Source organism: Leopardus geoffroyi, chromosome C3, assembly GCF_018350155.1.
Source record: "Leopardus geoffroyi isolate Oge1 chromosome C3, O.geoffroyi_Oge1_pat1.0, whole genome shotgun sequence".
In the NCBI taxonomy this organism is placed as follows: Eukaryota; Metazoa; Chordata; class Mammalia; order Carnivora; family Felidae; genus Leopardus; species Leopardus geoffroyi.
The window spans coordinates 107,817,863-107,835,718 of NC_059338.1; the positions used below are offsets into that span (position 1 = coordinate 107,817,863).

Genomic DNA, 17,856 nt, shown 5'->3' on the forward strand with positions numbered 1-17,856 from the left:
AGATCACATACTGGGTCACAAAACAGCCCTCAATAAATATAAAAGAATTAAAACCATACCATGCACATTTTCAGATCACAATGCTATGAAACTTGAAATCAACCACAGGAAAAACTTTGGAAAACCTCCAAATGCATGGAGATTAAAGAACATCCTACTAAAGAATGAATGGGTCAGCCAGGCAGTTAAAGAAGAAATTAAAAAAATGTATGGAAACAAATGAAAATGGAAACACTGTAGTCCAAACCCTTTGGGATGTAGCAAAGGCAGTTCTCAGAGGAAAATACATTGCAATCCAGGCCAAGCTCAAAATAAGAAAAACCCCAAATACAAAATCCAACAGCACACCTAAAGGAACGAGCAGCAGAACAACAAAGAAACCCCAAGGCCAGTAGGAGAAGAGAATTAATAAAGATCAGAGCAGAAATAAACAATGTAGAATCTAAAAAAACCCAAAAAAACAGTAGAACAGATCAATGAAACTAGGAGTTGGTTTTTGAAAAAATAAACAAAATTGATAAACCCTTAGCCAGACTTCTCGAAAAGAAAAGAGAGAAGACCCAAAGAGATAAAATCACAAATGCAAATGGATTTATCACAACCAATCCCTCAGAGGTACAAGAAATTATCAGAGTATACTATGAAAACTATGTCCAACAAACTGGACAACCTGGAAGAAATGGACAAATTCCTAGACACCCACACACTACCAAAACTCAAACAGGAAGAAATAGAAAATTTGAACAGACCCATAACTACTGAAGAAATTGAATCAGTTATCAAAAATCTCCCAACATATAAGAGTCCCGGGCCAGATGGCTTCCCAGGGGAATTCTACTAGACATTTAAAGCATATTTAATACCTATCCTTCTCCAGCTGTTCCAAAACATGGAAACAGAAGGAAAACTTCCAGACTCATTCTGTGAAGCCAGAATTACCTTGATTCCCAAACCAGACAGAGACGCCACAAAAATGGAGAATTACAGGCCAATATCCTGATGAACATGGATGTAAAAATTCTCACAAGATAGTAGCAAATCGAATTCAACAGCATATAAAAAGAATTTTTCACCATGATCAATTGGGATTCATTCCTGGGTTGCAGGGCTGGTTCAATATTTGCAAATCAATCAGTGTGATACATCACATTAGTAAAAGAAAGGATAAGAACCATATGATCCTATCAATAGATGCAGAAAAAGCATTTGACAAAATACAGCATCCTTTCTTCAAACCCTGAAGAAAGTTGGGATAGAAGGAACATACCTAAACATCATAAAAGCCATATATGAAAAGCCCACAGCTAATATCCTCAGTGTGCAAAAACAGAGAGCTTTTCCCCCTGAGATCAGGAACATGACAGAGATGTCCACTCTTCCCACTGTTGTTTAACATAGTATTGGAAGTCCTAACATCAGCAATCAGACAACAGAATGAAATAAAAAGCATCAAAATTGGCAAAGAAGAAGTCAAACTTTCACCTTTTGCAGATGACCTGATACTCTACATGGAAAACCTGAGTACTCCACCAAAAGGCTGCTGCAGCTGATACATGAATTCAGCAAAGTTGCAGGGGACAAAATCAATGTACAGAAATCAATTGCATTTCTATATGCCAATAATGAAGCAACAAAAAGAGAAATCAAGAAATTGATCCCTCTAACAATTGCACCAAGAACCATAAAATACCTAGGGATAAACCTAACCAAAGATATTAAAAATCTGTATGCTCAACTATAGAAAACTTATGAAGGAAATTGAAGAAGACACAAAGAAATGGAAAAACATTCCATGCTTGTGGATTGGAAGAGTAAATATTGTTAAAATGTCAATACTACGCAAAGCAATCTGCAGATTCAATGCAGTCCCAATCAAAATTGCACTGGCATTCTTCTCAAAGCTAGAACAAACAATCCTGAAGTTTGTATGGAACCACAAAAGATCCCGGATAGCCAAAGTAATATTGAAAAAGAAAACCAAACAGAATGCATCACAATCCCAGACTTTAGCCTCTACCTCAAACTGTAATCATCAAGACAGTATGGTATTGGCACAAAAGCAAATGGAATAGAATAGAGAACCCAGAATTGGACCCACAAATGTATGGCCAACCAATCTTTGACAAAGCAGGAAAGAGTATCCAATGGAAAAAAGACAGTCTCTTTAGCAAATGGTGCTGGGAGAACTGGACAGCAACATGCAGAAGAATGAAACTAGGCCACTTTCTTACACCATACACAAAAATAAACTCAAAATTGATGAAAGACCTAAATGTGAGACAGGAAACCCTACAGGAGAAAGCAGGCAACAGCCTCTTTGACCTCAGCTGCAGCAATTTCTTGCTTGACACATCTCCAAAGGCAAGGGAATTAAAAGCAAAAATGAACTATTGGGACCTCATCAAGGTAAAAAGCTTCTGCACTGCAAAGGAAACAATCAACAAAACTAAAGGGCAACCGACAGAATGGGAAAAGATCTTTTCAAATGACTTATCGGATAAAGGGTTAGTATCCAAAATCTATAAAGAACTTACCAAATTCAACACCCCAAAAAAACAAATAATCCAATGAAGAAATGGGCAGAAGACATGAATAGACACTTTTCCAAAGAAGACATGCAGATGGCCAATAGACACATGAAAATGATGCTCAATGTCACTCATCATCAGAGAAATACAAATCAAAACCACACTGAGATACCACCTCACACCAGTCAGAGTGGCTAAAATTAACAACTCAGGAAACAAAGATGCTGGTGACGGTGTGTTTTTGGTGGGAATGCAAACATGTGCAGCCACTCTGGAAAACAGTGTGGAGGTTCCTCAAAAAATTAAAAATAGAACTATCCTATGATCCAGCAATAGCACTACTAGGAATTTATCCAAAGGATACAGGAGTGCTGATTCATAGGGGCACATGTACCCCACTGTTTATAGCAGTGCTTTCAACAATAGCCAAATTATGGAAAGAGCCTAAATGTCCATCGACTAATAAATGGATAAAGAAGATGTGGTTTATATATACAATGGAATACTACTTGGCAATGAGAAAGAATGAAATCGTGCTGTTTACAGCAACATGGATGGAACTGGAAGGTATTTTGCTAAGTAAAATAAGTCAGCCAGAGAAAGACAGATATATGTTTTCACTCACATGTGGATCTTGAGAAACTTAACAGAAGACCATGGGGGAAGAGAAGGGGAAAAAGTAGTTACAAACAGAGAGGCAAACCACAAGAGACTCTTAAATATAGAGAACAAACTGAGGGTTGATGGGGGTATGGGGGAGAGGGGAAAATGGGTGATGGTCATTAAGGAGGGCACTTGTTGGGATGAGCACTGGGTGTTGTATGTAAGCAATGAACCACGGGAATCTACCCCAAAAACCAAGAGCATACTTTACACACTGTATGTTGGCCAATTTGCCAATAAATTATATTAAAAAATATTATTTTAGATTTCCTAGACAGAACTTCAGCACAATAACTATAAATAACTACTATCAATTTGCAAGAGTAATCTGAATTGTCTTTATTTGCAAATGAATAAATGGCTTAAATGGTTTTTAAACTGAAATATTACAATAAAATGAAGGAAATTTTTTTTTAATTTTTTAATGTTTATTTATTTTAGAGAGAGAAAGAGCATAAGCAGGTGAGGGGCAGAGAGAGGGAGACACGGAATCTGAAGCACGCTCCAGGCTCCGAGCTGTCAGCACAGAGCCCGATGTGGGGCTTGAATCTACAAACTGTGAGATCATACCTGAGCTGAAGTCAGAGGCTTAACTGACTGAGACACTCAGGCGCCCCAATCCAGGAAAATTTTTATGTAAACTAAGCATGTAAGCCATCTTCTCAAGAAGTCAAAGACTCCAGAATCTTTAAAATAATCAAAAAACAAACCTGGATATCAAGATTAAAATGTGTCACATGTTAGAAAATGACATAAAGTTAAAAACCAATGATTTAGAAAAAAAACTTTGCAAGTATGAGGAAATGTATTTTATTTAATTTCTTAATTACCAATCTTATTCAAGAAAAAGACAAGTAATCCAATAGAATAACTGAAGTAATTCAACAAACTATTTGCGAGAGGAATTAAAATAGAAAATGAGTAAATAAAAGGTGTTTAATCACACAGATTGTCAGAAATATGCAAATTGTAAGTACAATCATACCATTTTTTAAGACGTTAAATTGGCCTACACTTTTTTTTTTTAAGTTTATTTATTTTGAGGGAGAGAGAGAGAGCGTGTGTGCATGTATAAGGAAGGGGCAGAGAGTGGGGAGAGAGAGAATCTCAAGCAGGCTCTGTGCTCACAAATGGTGAGATCATGATCTGAGCTGACTGATCATGACACTTAACTGACTGAAGCACCCAGGCCTTCCAGCCTACGCTTTTAAAAAATAATAACATCTAGTGTTTGTAGAATATTAATTGCTACAGTCTTTGGGAGTTAATCTGGCAAAATCAATTAAAATTAAAAGTACTATGACTTGTGCTGGAAAAGCTGCGTAAGGATTTATCCCATAGAAGTAAATGTGTATCACAGGAGCTACAGTGCAGCATTGACTTAAGTATTATAAACATACTATATATTTATTAGTGGAAGAATTATGGACTATTATATGACTATTTCAAAGAATGTGTTTGAGCTGTCTGTTGTCCTCATGAGATAGATGCACATGTTGTACTGTTCAGTGAAAAAAGTTGTAAATGAAAGTATATAATATGATTCAATTTTTATATAAAATAAATCCTACATATGTGTTCCAAAAAACCTGTTGCATTTCTATACACTAATAATAAAGTAGCAGAAAGAGAAATTAACAATCCCATTTATAATTGTACCAAAATAATAAAATACCTAAGAATATACCTAAGCAAAGAGGTGCAGGACCTATACTCTGAAAACTATAAAACATTGATGAAAGAAATTGAGGAAGATACAAATGGAAAGATGTTCCATCCCATGGTATGGAAAAACTAATATTGTCAAAATGTCCATATTACTGGGGAACCTGGATGACTCAGTCTGTTAAATGTCTGACTTCGGCTCAGGTCATGATCTTGCCTTTCCCAAGTTCGAGCCCCATGTCAGGCACTGTGCTGACAGCTCAGAACCTGGAGCCTGTTTCAGATTCTGTGTCTCCCTTTCTCTCTGCCCCTCCTCTGCTAGAACTCTGTTTCTCTCTCTCTCTCTCTCTCTCTCTCTCTCTCTCTCTCTCTCAAAAATAAACATACATTAATTTTTTTTTAAATGTCTGTATTACCCAAAACAGTCTACAGATTTAATGCAATCCCTATGAGAATACTAACTACATTTTTTCACAGAACTAGAACAGATAATACAAAAATTTGTGTGAAACCACCAAAGACCCTGAATAGCCTAAGCAATCTTGAGAAAGAACAAAGCTGGAGGTATCACAATCCCAGATTTCAAGATCTACTTCCAAGCTGTAGTAACAAAACAGTATGTTACTGGCACAAAAATAGACATATAGATCAATGGAATTGAATAGAGAGCCCAGAAATAAACCAACCTTTGTGCGGTCAGTTAATCTACAACAAAGGAGGCAAAGATGTACAATAGGGAAAAGACAGTCTCTTCAACAAATTGGGCTGGGAAAGCTGAACAGCAACATGCAAAATAATGAAACTAGAACACTTTCTTATACCATACACAAAAATAAACTTCACATGGATTAAAGAGGTAAATATCAACCTTGAAACCATAAAACTCCTAGACGAAAGCATAGGCAGTAATTTCTTTGACATTAACCATGGAAACATTTTTCTAGGTATGTCACCTAAAGCAAGGAAAACAAAAGCAAAATTCAACTATTGGGATTACACCAAAATAAAAAGCTTTTGCACAGTGAGGGAAACCATCCACAAAACAAAAAGACAACCTACTGAATGGGAGAAGATACCTGCAAATAGTACATCCAGTAAGAGGTCAATGTCCAAAATGTGTAAAGAACTTATACAGCTCAACACCAAATAAACAATCTGATTAAAAAATGGGCAGAAGAGGTGTCTAGGTGGCTCAGTCGGTTAAGCATCCAACTTTAGTTCCGGTCATGATCTCATGGCTCTGGGCTCTGGGCTCTCTGCTGACAGCTTGAAGCCTGGAGCCTGCTTCAGATTCTATGTCTCCCTCCCCCACTCACTCACTCTCTCTGTCTCTCTCTCAAAAATAAATAAACATTAAAAAATTTTTTTTAGTGGGCAGAGGATTCTGAAAAACAGTATGGAGTTTCCTCAGAAAGCTAAAAATAGAACTACCCTATGATTCAGTAATTGCACTACTAGGTATTTACCCAAAGGGCACAAAAGTACTGATTCAAAGGTATACACACACCCTGATGTTTATCGCAGCATTATCAATAATAGCCAAATTATGTAAACAGCCCAAATATCCATCAGCTGATGAATGGATACAGATGTGGTATATATGTACAATGGAATATTGCTCAGCAATAAAAAAGAATGAAATCTTGCTATTTGCAATGATGTGGATGGTGCTAAAGAGTATTATGCTAAGTGATATAAGTCAGAGAAAGACAATACCATATGATTTCACTCATATATGGAATTTAAGAAACAAATGAACATAGCAGGGAAAGAAAAAAAGGAAACCAAGAAACAGATTTGAATTATAGAGAACACGCTTATGGTTACCAGAGGGGGTGTCAGGGGAGATTGGTGAAATATGTGATTATTTATAATCACCAAGAACTATAAGAAAAACCCAAATTTCTTTTAAGTGGGGAGTAGATAAACAAAGTGTGGTTCATCTCTACAGTGGAGTACTTCTCAGCTGAAGAGAAATGAAGAGGAAGGAACTAGTGATCCATCTAAGAACATGGGTCAATCTCAAATGATTATGCTAAATGAAGAGAGCTACAACTGTATCCCAGTTGTATGACACTTTGGAAAAGGCAAAACTGTGGAGAACCAATGTGTGGTTGCCAGGGCCTAGGGTTAGAGGGTGTCACTGAATGCACAGTGACATGAGGAAGTTTGGAGGAAGTTGGAACTATTCTATATCTTCATTGTAGTCATGGTTATACGACTTAAATATTTGTCAAATCCTTACAGAACTGTTTACTAAAAAGGATGGATTTTACTGTATTTTTTTTTTTTTTTTTTTAGTTTTAAGGATTAAATAGTTTTACCTTAGGTAAATCATTTTTGTGTTTTTTTGTAAGTATTCATTAAGGTGTCATGTTATGACTAACAAGATTGTTCTGTATTTTTTGCCTTTATTAAAATTTTTTTTCATGTTTATTTTTGAGAGAGAGAGAGAGAGAAAGAGAGCGTGAGCGGGGGAAGGGCAGAGAGAGGGAGACACAGAATTTGAAGCAGGCTCCAGACTGAACTGTCAGCACAGAGCCTGATGCGGGGCTCGAACCCATGAATCACGAGATCATGACCTGAGCCAAAGTCGGATGCCAAAGTCGGATGCATAACCGACTGAGCCACCCAGGCACCCCTGTATTTTTTTGCCTTTATACTTTTTTGTCTGTATACTTTATACTTTATTTGTAAACACCTTGAAGGGACTTTTTGGCAGTTTGACTAAAAGACTTTTCTTCGATTTTGATTTTATCCCTTTTAAACTTTTCATTTCATTTCATTTTTAGATCAGATAGATGCAGAGATATTCAAAAGGGGACGGGTTGTCAGTGACCTGTTCATTAAGTAAATATTAGGCAAATTGATTTTGTGTGACTGACCAGCTCTCACAAGCTTGTAGTATTCCTCAAGGGTGTGTATTGATCTTTATATGTAGTCTGGTGCCTTTCTGTGATACGTTGAATGCATTGCTAATGAAAATTCAAGAGTCCTGTATCGTTGTCAGTGTGTAGCATATGTGGAGGCATATTTGGAGTTTTTCTAACTACAAGATCCAAATGTCCTTCAGATTTCACTCAAACAATAAGACCATCCACAAGATGTTACTGTTCAGGTGCTGGCTGCTTCCAAAGTTTCTTCTATTTTTTCATTACCTGGAAGATAGTTTTCGGTAAGGGCAAATGGGTGCTTTTGGCTGAACAGGAGGAAAGCATCGTTCCCTCAGTTTTCTGGTCTTGGAGAACCTAATGACTTCATGCCACATGCAAGCAGTGTTGAGCACCAGTGCACGCTCAAGAACATCAGCTCATCAGGGGTGCCTGGGTGGCTCAGTCGGTTGAGTCGCTGATTTTGGCTCAGGTCATGATCTCGTGGTTCACAAGTTCGAGCCCCGGGTCGGGCTCTGCGCTGACAGCTCAGAGCCTGGAGCCTGCTTCGGATTCTGTGTTTTTGTCTCTCTCTGCCCCTCCCCTGCTCACACTCTGCCTCTCTCTCTCTCAAGAATAAATAAACATTAAAAAAAAAAATGTCAGCTCGTCTGATGTTGGCAGTACTACTATGTGAGCCTTTAGCCTCCTCGCTGGAGTTAGCAATGGTCTGTGTTGACTGATATTAATATCACAGCACACCTGTTGCTTTAGCAGATGATCAGTGGAAGTCACATAAATACAGACACCCTTGCCTCACTGAGATGTGCACCTTACTGGTTGTTTTCCTTATCTAGTAGCATTGGTTTAGTGTTCAAAGTACTGACCTTCTTTAGCATTCTGGAAAACAGTGAATATAAGACAGAAGAGAATCAATGGTGAGTAAATATTTTAGGATGAATAGCAACTCAGTAACTCTTCCCTTGAGTTTGTATGGCCCTCGCAACCTCAGAATAAAGTCTAAACTCCTTACTGTCACTTAAAAGATGATTCACAGTGAGGCCTATGCCTGCTTCACCAGCTTGCTTCCCTCCATTCCTCTAATCTCACCCCGTGATCTAGTCATACTGTGCTTCTCTTCGTTTCCTCTCCTGCCCACTCCTCTACACCCCTTCACCAGGCTAATCATGCGTTAGGTGAAAGAGTGAGTGGCATCTTCTGTGGGAAAAGCCTTTGCTGGTTTTAGTGCCTATGTGCCCTCCCACAGAAACCTGAACCTATGGTAGTGCTCTGTTATTATTGTTTACTGAATTACCTAGAAACTCCTTCAAGGCAGGGCCTTAGCTTTCTTGCTAACCTTGGTATCTCCAGGAGAGTGGCTGGGGATGGTAAATATTTAACCAAAGTTCCTAAAGTTGGAAGGACAAGGGGACTGTAGTGACCATAGTGGTCTTATCAAGATTCTGGTTAACTATTTTCCTGTTTGTGATTACTTTTAACCATTCTATGACTGCAAAAATACTGAAAGTGACTTTTTTTCTCATACCTCCTTCTCCAATACATTACTTAACTTCTCTGAATTCAGTTTGTTAATCTGTAAAATGGGACTAATAGTTGATGCAGGATCGTTGAGAGAATTAAAGAAATACCAGAAGGCAAGCAATGGCTTCAGATATGTGATTGGAGGTTCTTGCTCTCTCTTGTGCAAAAAGAAGGTAGAAGCAGGGCTCCTAGAAGGAGCTGGAGGTCATTATTGCTCTATTGATTAGGCCTTCATTGTCCTGAAAGGTGACTGTCTTTGACTCGTTTTCTTTTTCACTTGTCCCCTCACAGTGTCTCAGTCGTGAACAAGGTATTAAGTGGATCAAAAAAGAAAGACTTCCAGCATTTCTGGAAAGTGATTGCTACTTTGAATACAGGTATTGTAGTCCCATCAACAAACACATTTTTTAATTGCCTGGATTTTTTTTCACCTAAAATCATTTTTCCTGTACTTTCTTAGTAAAATTGTGTACCTTTAAACCCACTGCATTTGTATCCTACCTGCTATAGTATGCAAGTGATAGAGCATTTGTAAAAATCACTTAACTTTTCCAAAGAGATCCCATAGAAACAGTACCTAATAAATGTACTTCAGTTGTGCTTCCCTGATCATTATGTTTTTAAAATTATCTACTTGTGATAATGGTATTTATGTGCAAGCTGTTAAAAAACAAATATAAGTGTGTCATGAAAAAGAATGTCATAGTGGGCCAAGTTTTTCTTTTATGTTCTCTGGCTTTTAATGTGTAAGTACCTAAACATTCCTTAAATTTAAGTAAAATTTGACCTATATTTAGAACCACCATTTTAAAAATCCAAATGAAATAAATTATAGCAGAATAATCATTAATTAGTTCTGTGAATAAGCCATTAATTTTAGCAGATCCTAAGAGAATCATTGTGCAGAGTTAGGAGATTGGCTTGAATACATAAAATAAAATTTAGGTTTTTTGTTTTTCCGAATTCTACCATATTTGAAACTTATTTCAAGTTTTTATGATTCCTAAAACGCAGATTAGCCAAATTGGTCTCACAAGTACGGTGGAGCAGATCAGGCATGAACATTACACTCGATGCAGACTTTTCCCCCTGGGTCCTGAAAAAACCACCCAGTCCACCACCACCTGTCACTGAAGAAGAAAATGTTATAATAATGAAAAAGTTCTACATTTCTCTTGGTGAGGTAAGAGTATGAGTATTTCTTCATGATTTGGCCCTTCAAGGAGACTTATCATTTTAGGGATAGGAATTTCATTTTTACCACTTGAACAGGGGAAGGGATTTCAAGTACTTCTAAAGCAGGTTTAGCAAAACCTTTTGTGGATTTATGCTGACTCATTTGCTTTGCCTTCCTTCACCTGAAATGTAACTGGTATTATTATCCTCCTGTGTGCAGAGCAACAAATGCAAGATTGAAGAACATGCTCAGTGTCGCCCGGGAAGCAAGGAAGGGTAACTTGAATTATATCCATGGTTTCATTGTTCATTCCAAATTTTTCATTATTTGGAGTCTATAATTTTTGTAAAAATAATGATAAATTGGGTCTTCTCCTCCCTCTTGCCAAAATTATTCCTCATTAGCAAAATGCATTACTGTGTAACCATTATCAGATAAATTTGTCCTCCAGGAAGAAATGTTGGGTTGTATGAGTGCTTTTGAAGAGATCTAACCTAGAACCAAATGTCCTTTTGGAGAGTCACTTTGTAGTAAAATCTGCCGTTTGGTCTCTGGCCTCTAATTATCAGCTCATCTTTCTGGAAACACAGTTCCTACACATATTCTGTACAAAACCAGGAATTGCAAATATGTGGCCCATGTGTTCCTGCTCCCCTAGGTTCCATTCATGACAGACATTGCTAATCAATCATGGCAATTTTCCTGCTGAGCCAGGACTTGGCTTCAAATTCTTTTCAACACAGCACCCTGGGCAAGCAGTTCCAATTGATCAAAGATGTCATACGAGAGAACTATTTGCCATCTCTGTTGGAATAGACTTATCCTATCTTACTTGACCATTTTTTTTTTCATGTGTAGTTCTTATTTAATTCTGTAGTTTGGCATTTCTATTAGTAATATTTGGCAAAGAAAAAGTTTGAGATTTTGCCAGTTGCATTATTTTCACTGACCAGTGCTAGGGATATACTAAAAGCATATTTTTCTTCTCTCTTATACTTATTTTTAAGTATTTATTTTTTTCTTTTAGGTATTACAGAAATGTCAGGAGTGTCATAAAAATATGTTCTCATAGTACAGGTCAGTCAGTAAACATACAACTGGAAGAATCAATCTAGGGAAATAAGATCTAATTCCTTACATGTAAATTAAATCAAATGTGAGAGTAAAATTTAAGCTAGTTTTTTTTTGCTATTTTCTGTGATGAAAAAAACTCATTTCTGTTCACTTGATTAGTACTTTATCTAAAATCTTCTTAATAGCTTTTGAACTTTGAGGATTCAAAATTCCTTGGGCCCTTAAATCATTTCAATCATGACTACAAACAAAGATGAATCTTTACGATGACAATTCATCTTTATGATGACAATTCAGCTGTATGATGATAATTCATCTTTGTGATCATTAATTTCTTTGGGTCTTCAGTTATACCATCTAAACACAAACAGTGGACTCATCTCTTTAAGAATATTAAGTGGACTAGTTACTGCTTTAATGTCTGACTGACTTCTTTCTCTCCTCATTTTTACTCCGCCATCTTTTTTTGTGCAGTTGAAATAACAAGGACTCTTGTATGTTGGTCTCTCTCAATTCCCTGACTGTTTCTTCATTATTTTGGGCTTCTCTGAGTGCTTAGGATAATGCTTAGAATACAGTAGTCACTCAGTAAATATATGTTAAATGAACATATAATTAATAACAAATGACCTGGTTTTAAAGGAAGGAAAAGAGGGAACAAAAGGAAATTAGAGTCTGTCAAAGCTTTTATCCACCCAGGAAACCTTACGTCTAAGAGGGGCAGTGACTTACTTCTCTTGCTTTTTGGTCTCCTTGTGTGGCCTGACTTGCCCTGCCAATTAGGGAACAATACCTGTTCCATTTGAGCCCTGCCTCTTTTGTGGGTATTCCTGAGGCTAAGCGCCAGCTAGCTCTGACTCAGTTGGACAAAGGAGAAATGCAAATAATGCTGGACACTCCCTTCTCTGCTTCTGTTGAACAATTTGGATTATTTTAGAAAAATATGAGGGCATTACTTAGTGAGAGGCAGGCAGAAGAATTTTCCCAGGAAAGCTGAGATGAGGGCTTCTCAGGATTGGGGTTCTGGAAGCTGAGGATCAACTTGGGAATTACTCAGCTGGCTCGAGGTACAAAAAAGCAAAGGAAAAATTGAAGGCTATGTCCAGAGGCAGCCGGAGTCAGGAATCGGTCTTTGGGATGCATACAAGGCAAGCAAAGCTGTGAAAACTGAATCTACGGCAAAGGGGTAGTTGAGCCTGGAGAGGTTTTCAGTGCTCCTGAAAGTAAGTTTCTCATATTAGGGAGGGCTTGTAAAAAAACACTGAACCAGATCAGACAGAATTAGGGATAATTGTGGAGTTGTAAATGGAATAATGTGGATAATTGTGGAACTTCACAATGGAATAATTGTGAAGTTGTAAATGGGAGTAGCTGACAAAAGATGCAGCCAGGGACTGATGAACCATGTGACTGCTCAAGATACAGCTGGATGGCATGAACCTATAATGAAGCCAGGAAGTAGGGTTGCATGCCTCTAATGAAGCCAGGAAGTAGGGTTGCATGCCTCTGGTGGAACAGTAGAGAAGAATTTGATGGATATTGGGCTCATTTTTTCTTTTGGCCATCTACTATGCAACTAATCTGAATTGAGATTCCTTCCCATTATTCTCAGATAATGAATTTTTCTGTGGACAGTATTCTCTTCTTTGATGGCATAAATTTTCCTTTCATATTGTACTGTGCAAATTTAATATTACCCTAATGATGTGTCAAGGTTTGTGATTGGAAGAATACTGCCAATCTTAACATTAAACAAAGGTGCTCCTTTTCTCCTAGGCCACCTATACTCAAACAAAAGATTGGTTTACACTGGCAAAACAGAGTCTGCAAACAGTATCAACGTTTTCATTACCATCTTGTGTACTCCACAGCAAAACTGAACCACCAGTTATTTCATCTGTTTCTGGTAAGCAGAAAGGACAAGAATGATTTCAGAACTCTTTTTTTTTTTTTAAGTTTATTTATTTATTTTGAGAGTGAGAGCTTGAGTGAAGGGGGGGCAGAGAGAAAGGGAGAAAATCCCAAGCAGGCTCTGCACTGTCAATGCAGAGCCTGACTCGGGGCTCCATCTCATGAACTGTGAGGTCATCGCCTGAGCTGAAATCAAGAGTCAGCTACTTAACCGATTGAGCCACCCAGGCCCCCCTCAGAACTCCTCTTTAAATCTTTTTTCATTGTTCTAATCTTACAATATCATACTTAGTGGTTGGAGAGAAAAATTATCTCCGTCCCCATCCCCCCCTGCCCCACTTCACTTTCTATTGGTTTTTTAGAGGCAAGTTGGCATAGTAGAAAGAGGATGGGTTAGATGGGTTAAAACTTACTAGCTGTGTGACTTTTTAAAGTTATTCCACTTCTGAGAGTCTTTTCTCATCTGTAAGATTAGAATAATGACACATACTAAATGTATAGAAAAAGCCCAGCCTAGTGCCTGGTACTTCATAGGCAGTCAGTAAGTGTTTGTTTTGTCTTTATTTCCTATGATAGTTTATAAATTATTATTATTAAGCCTTTGAAATTAAGGGGTGCAAACTTTCTTTCCTCTTGAAAGTATATAATCATTCATACAACTTGAATTTTCCTTCTGTTTTTAAGTTCAGACTGTTTTTCTCCTTGAAAAGCAGATATATTTCTACTGTGGGGAACTTTTGTGGATGATACCAACTTTTCAGAAATGTAGATGGAAACTTCCAGAAATGGGAGTCATTAACATGATATTGCTAGAGAAAAAAAAATCTAGCAACATGATTCAGGAGAGGAACTTAGCAATTCCCTAACAGTTGTTACCTAGTTCTTTGGAAAAGTGTAAGTAAGCAGCCTTTGGGGGACAGTAAATCTGGATTCTCTAGAATTGAACCTAAATCTAGAAAGAGGAAAAGAATCTCCTTAATTTGAAAATAGGTGAATTTACAGATTTCTTGCTGTTTCCCCCAAATAGTAAAGTAGAAAATTGGAGAGCAAAGATAGAGGAGATGGTAAACAGGAAGAGAAAGGGTAGCAGGAAGGTGATGAACAGAAATGCTAACCTTGCTCTTTTCCTCTACAACTGGGTTGAGTGTATACCCAGATCCTTTCGTAGGCTTACAAAAGTCTAATCTCTCAAGATTGTGGAAACTTAGTATCTTAATTTTCAATAAAAATTATAATGAAACATTTCTAGTTCGCTGAGATTTGAAAACTATGCCTGAGAAAATGCCCATGGAGGTGGGGCACAGATGACAACAGAGTTTTCCTGATCCATGGCATTTCAAGGGGTAGATTTGGCATGGGAAATAAAGCACTGACATCAAATCTTTCTCTGATTTCTAAAGAAGGAGAAAATAATTAAAGACTATACTTTAGAAAAAGTATAAAACAACCCATTTGTATTTGTAATCTCTCGTAAGTACTTTATGTCATTTTGTAATTTTGATGATAGGTTAAAAGTATGATAGTAATTGAATCTTTCTGAGAAAATAGTGAATTAAAAAAATGTTTATTTATTTTGAGAGAGAGAGAGAGAAAGTGCACACAAGCGGGAAAAGGCGGAGAGCGGGGGAGAGAAGGAATCCCAAGTGGGCTCCACGCTTAGCAGGGCTTGATCCCATGACTGCGAGACCATGACCTGAGCTGATATCATGAGTCAGACGCTCAACTGACTAAACCACCCAGGTGCCCCCAAAATAGTGAATTTTAAAAAATTACTGATATGACTCTGGTTCTGATCTGTTCATTGACTGTTTCATCATTAATGGTAGCTAGTTTTATTTTACCATACAGCATGAAATATTGGAATACATACAGTTATTTAATGCACATATTCTAGTGTTTAATAGATTTGGCCTTTATATGTTAACATTCTATATCAGCCTAAACTATTACATTTTAAAAGTGCATAATGTCTTTTTGGAGATCTCTGTATTAGTGATATCAAATATTTAGTTCATCTGCTACCAGTGTCCCTTTTTATGTCCAGGGAAGACATAACCAATCCTTTGGGCAGATTTTTCTCTTCTGGTACCAAATGTGGCTTTAGAACTCCCCTTTAAGCGCACAAAGTCTCTACCTGTGACAGGCCCATTTACCATCTACATTATTAACTACAACATCTAGTTAATAATAAAAACATATTTGTATTCATATCTGGTCTAATAGCCTTTTATGATTTAATACAGAAAGTTTTATCTTTGATGATGGAATTCACCCGAGGACAAAACGGGACTCATCTGAATCCACTAGATTAATTTCTCATTTCAAAGAAGAAGATGGGTCTGTATGTCTACAAGACACTCCTTCTCAAGCGCTTCTGAGAATATACCTTGAAAAGCAACAGGATGCTGATGATGGCCTTATATTGCGTTTCTCAACATGTGAAGAATTTTTAAGATCTTACGTAGCCTTTATTTTGAGAGTAGCAATTCATCACATTTTTGAAGAGCCACTTAGAGAAAGCCCAGATTTTATAAATTTCAACAAGGTAACAGAAGTGGTGATTGAGGAGGGTTTTGAGCCTGTTCCTGGCAGGAATGTTGTGTCAAGTGAAACATTTCAAACCTATGTCAAGTCAAAAGACATGCTAGAACAAGCAAGTTTAAAAAGTGAGAGCACTGGACAAGAGAGCAGGGCCGATTGGTGTATTTCTCACAAAGCTTATGATATTGGCAATAGAAAAGAGTTTGAAAGATTTAAGAAATTTATAAAAGGTACACTAGGAGAGAGATATTGGTTGTTATGGATGGATATTGAGAGGTTAAAAGTTCTTAAGAACGCTGGAAGACATCAAAGGTAAGTCAATTTTTTACTTTTCAGTAGTTTTTTAAAAAAAATTATGGAATATTAGTTTGGGTCATTTAAGCACAGACAGAAAGCCTGAAATAAATATAAAAATGTAATTTATGCTTTCAGAGGAATTAATATTAACATTTATTTTATTATAATAATATTGATTTCACTATTTCTGTGATTTCATAATTATCAGATACAAATAGTGGCAATTGTTTGGGTTTGCATAATGTTTCCTCTCATAGATTCTAAACTTGCTTTCAAGTCATTCTTATTTATTTATTTCTTATTTATTTATTTATGAATGTTTATTTATTTTGAGAGAGAAAGAGCATGCACGTGCCTGTGCATGCACATGAGCAGGGGAGGGGCAGAAAGAGGGGGAGAGAGAAACCCAAGCAGGCTTCGGACTATCAGCACAGACCCCAGGGATGCAAGGCTTGATCTCTAGAACCATGAGATCATGACCTGAGCCAAAATCAAAAGTTAGATGTTCAACTGACTGACTCACTCAAGCGCTCCATTCTATTTTATTTTTATAATATTCTCACGATTTATTTTTACAGAAAAAATAATTTTTCAGTATATAACCACACTGGCTTAAGATACCTTTTATAAAAGGCACCTTAAGCCATTGTAAGAGACTACTGATCCTAACAACCTGCTCTGTTAACATATCCCATGATCTTTTGTTGGATGCCACTTAAGACATTCATATCTGAGTAAGATATCTCCTAGGTATCATACTAGATATCCTCTAGAGAACTTCTTAGATGTCTGATGGGTCCCGGTCCTTGTTTTGCTGTCCCATATATTTTAGATTATGTAAGTCTTAAGAACCTTAAGAGGACCCTGCTTTAAGAAAGTTTTTATCCTGTGTTCTCCTTTTTGCTTTGAAGCAGATCAACTACAGTAGATTGCAATTCTCAGTAAGGGTTTGACTGAGTACATACTAGTGACTGGGTTATTTCAGTTATTTCAATGGCATTCAGATCATAGAGCTCATTGTTGTACATGCTTATAAGATGAGGGGTTACCAAATGGTTGGTTATGAAGCCATGACCTGATCGATTATGGAGTGGAAAGCCACTACTGCTTTTCAAGACATATTGGGGAAGTTATATGCAAGCAACCTACATAAACTCTTCAGGATTTACTGTATTAGTTCCTATTGTTGCTATATCAGATTGCCATAAATTTAATGGCTTTTAAAGCAATGAAAATGTATTCTGTTACAGTTCAGAGATAAGAAGTCTAAAATGGGTAGGCAGGGCTCCATTCCTCTTGGAGGCTCTAGGGGAGAGTCCATTTCCTTGCTTTTTCTAGCTTCCAGAGGTCACCTATTTTCCTTAGTTCATGGCCTTTCTTCCATCTTCAAAGCCAGCAACATAGCATCTTCTCTTTGGCCTCTGCTACTATCCTCACATCTTTTCTCTGTGACTGACTCTCCTGTCTCCCTCTTAGAAGGACCCTTGTGATTACATTAGGGCCACCTGGATAATGTGGGATAATCTTCTCAAAATCCTAAGCACATCTGCAGAATCCCTTTGACCATGTAATGTAACATTCAGAGGTT

At 37.2% G+C, this 17,856-nt stretch overlaps 1 protein-coding gene across 14 annotated transcripts in view; it reads left to right on the top strand.

Annotated features, from left to right (window-relative positions):
• The window catches only part of RGS22 (regulator of G protein signaling 22), a 145,297-nt gene that overhangs the window by 36,240 nt on the left and 91,201 nt on the right, over positions 1-17,856 (top strand). For 12 of the 14 annotated variants that reach the window (XM_045454073.1, XM_045454074.1, XM_045454075.1 and 9 more), the window contains 4 exons: positions 9,560-9,645; positions 10,283-10,451; positions 13,296-13,425; positions 15,674-16,283. In XM_045454073.1, the coding sequence (XP_045310029.1) occupies positions 9,560-9,645; positions 10,283-10,451; positions 13,296-13,425; positions 15,674-16,283 (995 nt within the window). The remainder of the gene's footprint in view (positions 1-9,559; positions 9,646-10,282; positions 10,452-13,295; positions 13,426-15,673; positions 16,284-17,856) is intronic. The other 2 variants (XM_045454085.1, XM_045454086.1) reach the window with 1 other exon arrangement.